The following is a 14,063-nucleotide window of genomic DNA, read 5'->3' as shown; positions in this document are numbered from 1 at the left end:
CTCACATGGCCAGAGCATTTTTTACCCCATAAGAACAAGAAAAATATTATTTGTGTTTACTCTGGATTCATGTCTGAATGTGTACAAGAGAAAAACTTGTCAACTTTGTCTTTAATCCAAGGTGCATGCACTGGAAACAACTAGAAAGGGAAAATATTCAGCAACTCTTGGAGGCTGATGGCTGCTCTTCAAAAACACTTTAATGGATGCAGTATAAATGTGTGAACAGAGAATTAAGTTACAATAAAAGTTACAGTAGAAGGTTTTATTCCACATGAAACATCCACCAATATGAAAATGTGCATGATTGTTTGCTGGCTGACTGTAATCATCTGTAGTTTTGAAATAGAAAGTTATAAAATATATGTTGATTTTTTGCTGCCAAAGTGGATATAAAGTGTTTGGGAATAATTATCCTTTCCCACCGTCATGGCTCTCCTGCCCGGCTTGATTCTGTGTGTCCTCCTGTCCAGCTGGAGCAGCTGTGTTCTCCTCTGTAAAACACATTTGATTAGGGGAAAAAAAAACAATCACCACAGACATATCCCACAGACAAGAGCAGATCATACAAACAGGCTGCTACGGAACAGCAACCATTTTACACACATCCAGTACAGAATAGGAAAGCAGCAACCCTGCCTACAGCATCAGACTGTACAATACAGAACTGAATGGAACAAAAGATGGATAGCTGAAGTCTTTGGGGTCTGTTTTTGTTTTTCTTTGTTTTGTGTTGTATATTATTGTTTTTAAGGCATTTTAAAATGTATGCATGGTTGTATGTAAGTGTATGGTTGTATTTTGTAAATGCGTATGTATGCGTATGTATGTATGGGGGCATGTGTGTATATAGGTACAATCATGTATAGATATATTTCTATTTTTATTAATGTAAATTCTGCTTCTATTCAGTTGTTAACTGAGAGCATGAATACTAATAAACTCAAACTCAAACTCATATCGTTAACGCCATTGGAAAACGTCGACAGCATTTCCAACTGAACTAACTTAACGTCATCTTACTACTTCATCTGAACGGGCAACAGCTGACTGGGAGTTTTTGTGAAGATAAAACAAAACGTTAGCAGCAGAGTTTCAGTCGTGTGTATCTAGCTAAAACTTATCAAAACGTTATCTTTGACACATATTTTATGTACGCTACCTTGTGAATTGGCCTCCATTTTCGTTTGGACTCGTTGCTAGGCAACGTCGGAACTAAGTAACGTTATTGCAAAGGCTGCTGGAGATCAGGCACGAGCACAAGCTGCAGCTGCGCGAGCCGCCTGCAGCCGCTAGATGGCGGACCTGCACCTGCACTTTCATATATAATCCAATCCGGCAACAGTTAGCAAGTAATACGTGTCCAGAATGTGTAGAAAATAATCAACCTCTGTCTCAAACTGCTGTCAGAAAAACTTAACTGTTGAAACAAAGGTTACAAGTTTATTTAGAGGTGATCACATCACATTTCCACATCTCGATTCAAACCGGCGGACATTACAAAGTCTTGTATCGCTGTTATGAGATGATTCAGTCTCATTTTGATCTGGGTGACATGACTTCAGACTTGAGTAGGCTAAATATATGATTGGTGGATGGTGTTTGAGGATCAATCAAATCCATCTATAAGCCTAAGTGTTCAGATTTGAGCATACTTATTTTGACTATCTTTGACGTACGAATTAACTCCTATAAACAATCCATGAGAATAAATCAACTGCATATCAGAAAGATTTTTCAGTAGTTTGTGTATACGTGACCTTGATATTATGAGGTTCTATCTGACCTTTTTGTCAAAACTGAGTTAGTCGCATGAACCTATTCTGTGAGTGCCTGTTGACATGTGTGGTGTTATTTTTTGAAAATAATGATTTTTGAGTCTGCAATTTCTAAAACAAAAGGACCCATCTCCATTTAACTCAATGGATGCTGAAAACTTTGAAGCTCAATATCTCAGAACTATCCTGAAGGCAGATAGAACCTTATAATTTTAAACTCAAATAACCGAATTCACGTGCAGTGATTATATCACGAGTAGAACACAGGCAGTAACCATAGTAACCACAGTAACCACAGTAACAGGTCTGCCCCTTTAAATCCGACATGTAAACAAACATGGCCGCTGCACCGCACTTGCCGGTTTCTGCTAACTCCTGCGACCGTTAAACGATCAGATTACGTTATTTTCTGTACGGTACGGGATTACGTAACCGATCACAATCTTAAAGAAGCGACCGACAAGCTCTATGAGGTATTTTACTCCCCGCTGCTTTTCCTCCTTTCCTCCTTTCCTACCTGCTAGTCTCTGATTAGCTGCTGCTAGCCACTAGAGAGCGCTAACAGGGTGCTAAAGAGCTGTCGCAACGACCCAAATTTTACGGCAGCGAAGCCCCGGAATTCGATTGGTTGGCTTCTGCCGTAACTCGCATTGGCTGCAGAACGCATGGGACGGGGCAAGAGAAACGTGTGTGTATTTCTAACATGTAAGTCGCGTTAATAATATTGTTTAAAAGTGTGTTGTTGGAGGTTTTATCAGTAGAGTTAAACCCTAGAGCCACGTCGTGTCAGTCAATATCTAAATAACGTTTGTTAACACGCATTGTTTATGTTTATGTTGTGTATATAACGATAATTCTCTTTACAAACGTTAACAGCATTGTTATCTTAAGCCTTGTTAGTTAAAACTGGCAGAGAAACTGTTACCAGTAAGCAGGCTGTCAGACTGCCTGGTTAACGGTGTTTCTGCTAGTTTTTACACATCTGGAAAGTCTAGAAAAGAGTGGGAGATGAATTTGATTATTTTCACAACTTGTAACGTTTGAGAATTACACAACAAGTCTGAAAATGTGTTTTAAAATGTTCAGTTTCGATGTAAATGTATATTCTATATTTAGTATAGGTGTAGTATATTATTAATTTGCTGTTTAGTACTATGTATAGCCCTGCGGTGTAGACAGGTCAGGAAAAGTGTGGAAAATAAATTTGATAATTGCCAGATCTTGAAAACTTGAAAAAAAAAAAAGTCTGGAAAACTATGCAAAAAGAAACACGCGTTTTCTGTTGTTCAGCATCCACTGCAGTTTTACTCTTTGTGGTTTTTGTTGTGCACAGTAATCTGCTATAGAGTGATATTCAGCTTCATTTTTTACAGTCCATGTATGTATGGTAAAAGAATTTGGTAATTTCCAGGTCTCAAAGTCTGCAAATTGCTCAAAAAAAGTTGTGGAAAAGTAGAGATACAGATACAGTTTGTGGTTTTACACTCCTCTCCTCTCCTCTCCTCTCCTCTCCTCTCCTCTCCTCTCCTCATCTCACATACTCACATGATATTATCTGTAGAGTTTAGTGGGAGCAAGACAGACTGAACCCCAACCAGAAGCTTCAGATCAACACATTAAGGTCTGGGAAAAGTCTGGGATTTTGTAACTGAAACGGTGCGGGGACCCTGGCCGCTGTTGTCTAACACAGTGGTTCTCAACGTGGGGTCCGGGGACCACCAGGGGTCCTTGAGGGGGTTCCAGGGGGTCCCCAGCAAACTGATGAATCGTTAAACTTCGACATTATTTCATTTAAAAGTTAACACAATTAGAGAATGTAGAAGAATGACTGTTTTGATCATAGTTTCATCATTATCTCTCTACCTACAATACAGATATGGAATACAGGTCATGGAATTCTGGACAAAATCATATCTGACAATAAAAATATTCTCAGATTTGGGTCCGAGTGACAAAATCTGGGGGTCAAAATCTTCAGATCCAGTCACAAGATCAGGTCTGGGAAAGTGACGGATTTAGAAATGTAAAATGTGTGGGAACTCTGGTTTCTGACCGGCTGTCTGTCTTTCTGTTTTTCTGCCTGCTCTCCTCTCTGCTCTCCTCTCTCTCTCTCTCTAGAATGGAGGCTAAACCCAGAAAAACCTTTTCCCCAAAAGGTGGGAAGAAGCTCACACACAAAGGAAAAGGTAAGAGCCATGTGTAACATCAGAGGCCGCCAGTATCATGTGACATTGTGTCGTAGCATGACAGTGTGTGACAATACATTAGAGAGAAAACTATCCAGATCTTGTAGTATTTCTGTCAGCTCAGTTAATCTTCACGGTTCCTACATCTGTCTGGAAATGTATGGAAAAAAAGGATTTGGCAATTTTGTATGTTTTGTATATAAATGTGAATTAAAAAAAATAAAACTAACATTTATACAAGTGCCTAAACATCTGAGACAAGTATTGGTGCATTAGTATGCTCAAGTGTGAATTTAGACCATGAAATATGGCAAATTTGTAGAAAATACGCTTCAACTTCAGTGATTGGCACCAAGCAAAATTAAACATACACATGGTAAATTTTGCAAAACACTGATTTTGAATTTGAACTGAACAGAATTTTCAGTAGCCACTGTGTAATCAGAGAAAGGAAAAAAAATTCACATTTTGGCCCAAGATGGCTGAAATTAATCAAAATGCTACCCCACCCCCCTTAATTTTGAATAATGCCAAAAATGGATAAATATTTGTCTCTGTGAAGAATAATCTTCATGTACAGAGTGATGTGGCAGAGTTAGCAAAATCTGAAAGTTAAATCAAGAATTGAAGATGTGGAAAAAGTCTGTGAGTTTGAAATTAAAATTGTGCAGGAAGGAACCCTGACTCTCTGAACAGGAACAACCAGCCTTACTTCTAATAGGTTGGATATAGGGCTGAAAAAATTATAATCCTAAATATTTTGCTACATAATGTGATCAGGATTATCCGTCTCGATGGTTTTAGGAACCAAATTATTTTACTGCTCTTTTGACAATAAAATAAATCAGCATCTTGTCTGTTTTCAACCACAGCTCTCAATCTAAGAGAAACAAACAGATGTTAAATGTTTCCATGTGGCTGAATTCTATTGTTATTTATTGTGGAAGCTAAAATTGCAATTGCAAGGATTTTACATGATGAATTCTGCAGCTGTAGCTTTGTGTGGCAGCCTTTTTATATCAAAACTTTTCCAGTATTTTGATGAAATGCCGCTTCTTTGCTTGACTGACCCAGTGCCGTCTGTTATGTTCTCCTTGAATTCCCTGTAACAGCTCAGTGTCATTCTCTGCCCAGACTCCATAGGGACCAAACTCGGAGGAAAACCGGGTGGTAAACCGGGCGGTAAACTGGGCGGAAAGCTGGGCGGAAAGCCAGGTGGTAAACCGGGCGGTAAACCAGGCGGTAAGAAGCCATTCAAACCATACAACAATGCAGAGAAGAAGGGCAAACTGGGGAAGACCGGAGGCGGCGGCAAGAAAGAGCATAAATTCTCCAAAGCTGGACAGGGGCCGAAGAAGAGGAAACTGAAAGAGGAAGGAGGAGGAGAAGAAGAAGAAGGAGAAGGTAGGAACCGATCTGCCAGCGTTTCAAACATAGAACCTGTAAGATCGCCATGGTAACTGTTACAGCAGCACCTAGTTGTTTAGAGAGAGAGAGAGAGAGAGAGAGAGAGAGAGAGAGAGAGAGAGAGAGCTTATACTTCTATCCTTGTGAGAACCATTTTATTTAGTTTTGGACCTTCAGAATTCAGAGGACATGTTTAGTTGTGTCATCTCATCCTCACTTCAAGGATAAGACTTAAATGTTCAGCATGTTTTATTTTAGACTTTCCTAAGATTGTTAACTTCTCTGCCTGCTCTAGTATTTCCCCTGCTCACACTTGTAGCCAGTATCCTCCATGACATTTCAGTGTAGAAAGCGCTCCCACCTGACCGTCCCGGATGCGTGTGAGGGAAGACGTCGGTTGTTATTGCTGAAAAAAAATGGCGGCTGAGGGAGCTGCTGTGTTTCATATGAATCTGCTCTTCTTCGCTCAGACGGCCAGCAGCTCCTCATCTCTGCATCGTTTTCCAGACATTTTGAAAACAAAAACAAGGCTCACTTTGCTGGTTTCCAAATATTGAAAAACAGGGTACCTAAGTCTTGTCTTTTTATGCTGTTTTTGCCCGCCACTATTATGTGCTGCTGTGTTATACTTTACATATTGTTACTACCTGGTATTGTTGTGTGATGATGTGTGTAAGGTGTATTGTAAGTAAGTAAGTAAGTAAGGTGTTATTTATATAGCACTTTTTAAAACACACAGTTACAAAGTGCTTCACACACACACATGAAAAATATAAACGAATAAATAAATAAAGCAAAATGAATTGAAATATAAAACACAGCGCAATGAGAAACAGACCAAAGTAGAACGAACAAAAACATACGACACAGCACAATGAGAAATAGACCAAAATAAAACAAACCAAAAGAAATCGTTGTTTATTGTTGGTTCTCCTTGTGATGTGACTAACTAACTATATTAAGGGGGGAAATAGCTGGATCAACTTTTCCAGAATATCCACTCCGGCTCCCGTTCACACAAGAGCCGACAGAAATATTCAAGAAGATTTCTGTGTGAAGCTTTGTGTGTGAAACAGGCTTTTTTTTTTTTTAGCCAGAGATCTGAGCAGATTAAATTTAGCATTGTTGAACTTGGCTGAATTTTTCCATCAGTGTAGGTGAATAAATGATCCCAGTGTTTCCCAAGCTCTGACTATTATCCTTCCGTCTGATCATCGAGGCTTTGTTTCAAACTGTTTCTCACTGATCCTGGTTGTGTGTGTGTGTGTGTGTGTGTGTGTTTTATCAGGTTCAGAGGCTAAGAAGATGAAGCGGGGCGAGAAGGATGAAACGCAGAAGAACAGGCAGCAGAAGAAGAAGGATCTGAAGAAGAGCAGGCAGCAGGCAGAGAAGAAGGACATGTTCGACATCATCAACCAGTGCAAACATGTCTGGGGAGACCTCAGGAGGTACACACACACTCACACACTCACACACACACACACACACACACACACACACTTACGGTGCCATGAGAGCAGACATCATCTACCAGCCGCTTTGGTTCGTCACCTAATATTCAAGTTTTCAATCTTCTTTTCCTTCTAAAAATCTAGTTGGGTGGGAAGAAAAATCAGTTAATTTACTGTCAGCCTTTTCAATTACTTCAACTGCACTTTCATAGACCTGTTTTTGTTTTTCTCCACTTTTTAGTCTTTATTTTATTTTATTAACCACGTATTGTTTCATTGCCCCATTTTCATCTCCTTCCTACATATTTTACTATTCTTATTTTTATGCCCTCTTGTAAAACACTTTGTAAACTCTGGTTTCTGATAACTTCTGTGTAAAAAAAACAAACAATTATTACTATTATTATCGAAAGGGGAAAGCAGCAGCTGGATTTTTTTATTCAGTGGATGAAAGTCAGTTTCCTGCCTCTTCATATGCAGCATGTCACATTCAGTGAGGCTGTTTGTTGGCCTTTAGGAAATACTATGACCAAGAGAAGAAAACAGACACTTTACTGCTAGTTTATTGCTAGTCTGGTATGATGTTGTTGTAGATTTAGTCCTTTTTACTAGGGATGCCGCGATCGATCAGCCAGCAATCGGAATCAGACGATATTCAGTATAAATATGAGATCGGAGAATTCCCATAATGCTTTATAGTCGCCGATTGCAAAAAACGCTCGATGACGCAAAACACTTGTGGATACTTTTTAACCAGGACTCAATTTGATGGATGAAATGTATGTAAAATGGAAATTGTTAGACCAGCTGCCAGCTGCTATTACAAAACAAAAAAACTATCGGTGTGGCCGATCGGTATCGGCAGATATGGCTCATAGACAATCGGCGGCAAAAAACGTTATCGGGGCATTCTTACTTTTTACCCAGAAAACCAGTATGATGGTGTGTAAGAGAATAATAGAGAGACTGTGACTGTGAGGAGAAGAAAACAAGCGCTTACCTCTAGAGAGTCAAGTTGGGTCAGACTTAACGGTGATGGTGTTGTTCAACAGGAAAGACTGTGACAAAGAGAAGAAAAACAAACTGATGACGGACCTTCATGATCTGGTCCGAGGCAAGATCAAAGCAGTGAGTCTCACTCTGCTTTCTACTTTGATTTATCCAGTTATTGATTTGTTGTTTTGTTTGTTTGTTTGAATTCTCTACTTCATTTTTGTCTGTGTCACCACCAGTATTCAGGCTTTTCCTCACAAAAAGGCTAAATTAATTCCCATAGCCCGAGTTAAGATTTTTTTTGTGGGACTTTTTCAAAAAACAACTGCAAATCCCCAGAGTGACAAAAACCAGTGGTGGAATGTAACTAAGTGCATTTACTAAAGTACTGTACTTAAGTACAATTTAGAGGTACTTGTACTTTACTTGAGTATTTCCATTTCATGCTACTTTATACTTCTACTCCACTACATTTCAGAGGGAAATATTGTACTTTTTACTCCATTACCTTTATTTGACAGCTTTAGTTACTAGTTACTTTGCAGATTTAGATTATTAATACAAATTATAAATGAACTAATACATTATTATATATTTTTATAGGTTAAGCTACCCAGCAGTATATAAAGTAATTAAAATCAGCTCCACCTTTACCAGCTGCAACATTAAAGTGATGCTTACACATTAATGCATCAGTAATTATAGTCCAATAACATGATATATATGATTCTGAAATGGGCCATTCTGCATAATGACTACTTTTACTTTTGCTACTTTAAGTATATTTTGATGCTAATACTTTTGTACTTTTACTTAGGTAAGATTTTGAATGCAGGACTTTTACTTGTAACAAAGTATTTTTTACACTGTAGTATTGCTACTTTTACTTAAGTCAAAGATCTGAGTACTTCTTCCACAACTGACCAAAACTGACAGTCGACGAGTCATGACCTCATACTGAGGCGTCTGTGGTGACAGATGAAGTGTCTCTAACGTCTCTAACGTCTCTAACGTCTCTAACGTCTCTAACGTCTCTAACGTCCGGTTGTCTCTCCCGCTCCAGATGGCGTTCGCCCACGACACGGTGCGGGTGCTGCAGTGTTTCATCCAGTTCGGCAACAACGAGCAGAGACTGGAAGTGTTCGAGGAACTCAAAGGTGAGGGATCGGGTTTTCCTCCACGGGTCACCGATCCATTGATTATCACGATATCGACTGTAACCGTATCGCCCAGCCGCAGTAGTAGTGTCAAATTTTTAGATATTAAATTTAGTATTGGTATCAAAGTCACAATTCTGGTGTCATGACATCTCTTTTAGCCCATTGGCTAATCTTCCAAGAGTCCACATTAAAAACATTTAAGCATACAATAATTCATAATAATACAACACATAATTGTTAACACACACATATCCTATACATACATGCATACATACATACATATAACCTACATACATTGGCACATATCCTCTATGGACCTACATATATACACATATTCATCTACATGTGTTCACATATAATACCAATACTCTACAAACCTACTGACAGTACAATACAGTAGTGTGATGATAACTACATTTGAATCTTGAAATCTTGCAATCAACAATCCAATTGCCGTACTGTTCTTGAGTGAGTTATTGTAATGAATTCCATAATTTAACAGTTCTGAAAATATAAGTCCTTCCCATTTCAGTTTTTATTTTTGGTAGTACATAATGATTTTTATCTCTTATTCTCTATGTTAACTTGATGTTTATCACGTACTAATAACAGTCTGTCCTTAATAATAACTGGCTTTTTAAACTTTTGAATTTTGACTGTTGAGTAGAAACAAATACAATAAAATGCACGCTCAATTAATAAGAAAATCAAAACCATAAAATGTACGTATTATCAATAGAATGAATAAATCCAAAAGGCAATAACATCATGTCAGTGGGTCGCTGTCACATGACCAGCCAGACTTACGTAACAGAGAACAGGTGTGTTTGAAGTCTGCTGTACTCACAGTTTGTGGTTTGTTGTTTCCCACAGACGACATGGTGGGTCTGTGTAAGTCTCAGTACGGCAGACATGTGGTGAAGAAGCTCCTGATGTACGGGTGAGTTCCACGTTTCCACCGTCAACACTGATTACACATGATAAACTCTTGAGTGCCTGGCAATGTCTGGCCCACTTCATGTTAATTCTCTATCTGAGTGCTGAACAGTTTGACACATCTCCAGTAACTAAAAAGCGTCAAGTTACTTTTTACACACACTATTACAAGCACATGCGAGTTTGGAGTGAATTGTGGAAATTTAAGTTTCACTTTCGTTTTCACAATGGGAGACTCTGTGGGATTGAGTGCAAAGCTGCTGGTGTTTCTCACACAAGCGGATGGGGAAGAAAGGCTTTGTGTGATATATATCGAAATTCCACATATTGCAATACAAAAATATGTCAATGCGTATCACGAGGCAGAAAAATGAATCCATGTTATTCTGCTGTAGTAATCACTAATGAGACTCTTGACCATCACAGTTTCACAAGCTCTCCATCCAAATTATATTATTGTCACTTTGTAATGACATTTTTAAATTGTTTACATTCTAGCAGCCAATGGCATCGCTAGAATGATTTGAGTCTCAGAAATAAACAGAATTCTGCACAGTCAGACTTTGTTGTCACTGAACTTTTATTGATCACATCGTATCCTGTTTGTATTGAATCCTGAACCACATGTTGCTTTCGCCACAAATGATGTGTGTATGTGCCTGTCCACACGTTGGTTCGATGTGTGTTTCCTTCACAGTAACAAGGAGCTGGTGGCGGCTGTGATGCAGACCTTCAAAGGTCAGGTGCGTCAGATGCTTCGCCACGCCGCCGCCTCCTTCCTGATCGAATACGCCTACAACGACAAAGCTGTGCTGGCCCAGAGGCTCATGCTGACCGAGGAGCTGTACGGGAATACATTCATCGTCTGCAAGGTACACACACACACACACACACACACACACACACACATATGTTTTCATGCACGCTTACATGCTTTAGGGTTCGATAGCATCCCTGTTGTCAGGGGGGAAACCATGTATCTACAAAATCTTGGAAGGAACTAAGAAAAGCAGCCTTGTTTTTTGCATTTTTGGGTTTATCCAATTGGTTTTGAAAGGGTTTCATAAACCCAACAACTGGTAGAACTTCCTCAATCCATAGAGGAACCATATAATACGTCAATTAAAGTTGAAACATGGAAATCACCAAAATTGGAGTTACAAGGTTTTCACGGCAACAATAATCAATACCATTCTATTTGCTGTTGAAATGCCACATAATTCTTGCCATTTATGATGTTTTTTGTATGACAGTGCCTCTGGTAGTTCAGTCTGGAGGGATAATTATCACCTGCTCTGGCAGGTGGTAACTAACAGGGAAATGAAAAAGACGCTGCTGCAGCTGTTTGGCAGTTCTTCAGGTTCAAGTCAGATAATATCAGAAAGCCAGCTGATGTGGACCCAACTTAAGGCAAACTTTGAGCGAAAAATGTTTTTGTAAAGTTTGGAAATATGACGATCAAATGCTGTCAAGCCACAAAAAATACACTCGCAAATACATGATTGTCCTCCATATTGAACCTGGGGGGGAAGGATTATAGATGGTCCCCGGTCCGTTTGTCAGACTCAATATCTCGGACTCCACTGATTGGATTTTGACTGAACTTCTGGGAATGATGCGTGTCGTTGCTCCATTTCAGCATTTTCAGAGTTGCACTGATTGGCGCCACAACGTTCGTTTACTTGTTGGATTTTGACTTGGGGGAATGAAGCATCTCACCGCTGCATCGTCACATTTTCTAAATTACATTAGTCAAACTCAAATTTATTTGTATAGCACATTTCAGACAGAAAGCAACACAATGTGCTTCACAAGGCCAAGAGCAATACATGTATGATAAGATAAAATACGAACATACAAGTCATCATATGTAAAAACATACAGATGCACACATGTGGAGGACATAGACATTTTAAAGTGCAGATAAATTCAGGTGAAACAGGTGCAGACATTTGCTCTAAAAACTCATTACTCTGTCACAAAATCTCAGACACCGCTGATCTCATTTTCAGCTTTCCTTTTTTTTTTTTTTTTTTTTTAAGCAGTACATAGCAGAATGCAAACGTGAGAAATAAATTGTAAAATAGAATAAAAATAAATTAATAAAATAAAATGAATTAAATAACAGACACATATCATAACAAACAGAAATATATAAACAAACGAGTAAACAAATAAATAACAAAAATGTTATTTGTGAGGAAAGCATGTGCTGTTACGGAAATAACATGGTAATTAAAAAAAGTAAAGACCAAACATTAAAGCGCCAGTACAATTGTGTTAAATTTCATTTTCACACAACTACAGTTCAGACATTTTGGGCAATTTTACATTAACATACTGAAAAACACAATTTCCACTGCAGTGGATCTTTAAAGAAAAAAAGAAAAAACACAGCTATTAAAGTAAGAGCTGTATGTTAGAACAGCCTAGGAATATAGCTAATAGCATGACACCAGGTGGATAATGTCTCAGGTTTTGCACCATTAACCTTGGCTGTAGATTTTTCTAGAAGACAGATATCATAGAACAGTAGAGGCCAGACTCTATTCAGAACAATGCTCGGTTCAAACCAACTTTTAAGAATGGTCTTTTTTGCAGCTTGTTGAAGCAGCAAGGATTATTCGTTTCACTACATATGATAATATAGGGCTGGGCAATATAACAATATTATATCGATATCGTGATATGAGACTAGATATCGTCTTAGATTTTGGATATCGTAATATTGTGATATGGCATAAGTGTCTTTTCCTGGTTTTAAAGGCTGCATTACAGTAAAGTGATGTCATTTTCTGAACTTACCAGACTGTTCTAGCTGTTCTATTATTTGCCTTTACCCACTTAGTCATTATATCCACATTACTGATGATTATTTATCAAAAATCTCATTGTGTAAATATTTTGTGAAAGCACCAATAGTCATCCCTTCAATATTGTCGCAATATCGATATCGAGGTATTTGGTCAAAAATATTGTGATATTTGATTTTGTCCATATCACCCAGCCCTACTTACAACTGAACATTTAGCCCACTTTGTAGAAAATACCGAGATATATATCGTGTATCGTCATTCAGCCTAAAAATACCGAGATATGATTTTTGGTCCATATCGCCCAGCCCTATGATAATATAACATTTGGGTTATGACCAAAAAGCCAGAAGGCTGGGCAAAATGGAAGATGTTTATCAAGTAAATTTACTAATGTTTCAACAACACGTACCCAGAGAGATTTCACAGTGCATTCAGCTTTCATATTATCGGCCCAACGGGGAACTACAGTTACAGCTGAAAACAAGGAGACATGTTTGTCCCCGATTGGCTCAGACGGGGACTTCATCATTGGTGGAGGACGGCAGGTTTACTGTTGTTATACCTGCTGCTGTTAACTGATCTGTGATCTGTGAATGTCTGGTCTCCAGTCTCCGGTGTGTCCCACCATAGAGAAAGTTGTGGAGGCGAACCCAGGAAAACTGAACAACATCATCGACGAGATGAAGCAGATACTCACACCCATGGCACAGAAGTAAGAACACACACACACACACACACACACACACACATACACACACACACAGACACACACAAGGACAAGCAAGTGAACACACATACACACACACATAAAACAAGAACAGATGAGATGAGATGAAACTTTATTGATCCCTGTAGGGAAATTAGTTAGTTGCAGAGAAATACTAGGAGACAGCAGGGGGAAATAAAATAGAATATTAACACAGAAATAGAATATAAATAAGCAATAAAACAAGAAAAAACAAACAAACACAGTAAGAGAGTAATAAAATAGAATATAAACAACTGTGTGGTTACAAATTTAATTTAAGCACGTTAAGTAGAATGTAATGGTGGGAAATATGGGGAAAGATTTTGGATTATTTACATATGATATATGAATTAAGTTAGTTTCTCACAGATGTTACCATTTCCTATTGTCATGATTTCTTACTTAAATATGGATAAAAAAAAAATAAACATTTGCGATATATAAATATAAATATATATAAACATAATATAATATAAACGGTGAAGCCAGTATGAAAATATTAGCAGTATGTGCAGAATGTCACAATGAGAGGAAGTGATTTGTACAGAAGATGTCTTGGTGTGTAGACTAGCACTGTAAAAAAATAAA

General features: G+C 38.3%; 2 protein-coding genes across 2 annotated transcripts in view; one reads left to right on the top strand and one right to left on the bottom strand.

Moving 5' to 3' along the window:
• LOC139655450 (cilia- and flagella-associated protein 44) overlaps window positions 1-1,181 on the bottom strand; it is a 34,980-nt gene extending 33,799 nt beyond the window's left edge. The window contains exon 1 of the mRNA XM_071532864.1: window positions 1,163-1,181. Coding sequence (XP_071388965.1) covers window positions 1,163-1,181 — 19 coding nt within the window. The remainder of the gene's footprint in view (window positions 1-1,162) is intronic.
• A 1,264-nt stretch (window positions 1,182-2,445) lies between these two features.
• LOC139655448 (pumilio homolog 3-like) lies at window positions 2,446-13,439 on the top strand (the record flags this gene model as incomplete). Its single annotated transcript, XM_071532862.1, has 10 exons — window positions 2,446-2,483; window positions 3,340-3,399; window positions 3,897-3,964; window positions 5,099-5,368; window positions 6,660-6,819; window positions 7,875-7,950; window positions 8,879-8,972; window positions 9,849-9,915; window positions 10,609-10,783; window positions 13,336-13,439. Coding segments are annotated over exons 3-10 (1,013 nt in total), but the record flags the coding sequence as incomplete, so codon positions are not given.
• Window positions 13,440-14,063: the final 624 nt, after the last annotated feature.

This window comes from Centroberyx affinis, unplaced genomic scaffold (assembly GCF_046629955.1).
Source record: "Centroberyx affinis isolate AG114_WGS23_722 - 3 ecotype Tasmania unplaced genomic scaffold, CSIRO-AGI_Caff_v1 ptg002262l_1, whole genome shotgun sequence".
NCBI classification, from domain to species: Eukaryota; Metazoa; Chordata; class Actinopteri; order Beryciformes; family Berycidae; genus Centroberyx; species Centroberyx affinis.
The sequence above is the reverse complement of the archived record's forward strand: the minus strand, read 5'-3'. Positions and strand labels throughout refer to the sequence as shown.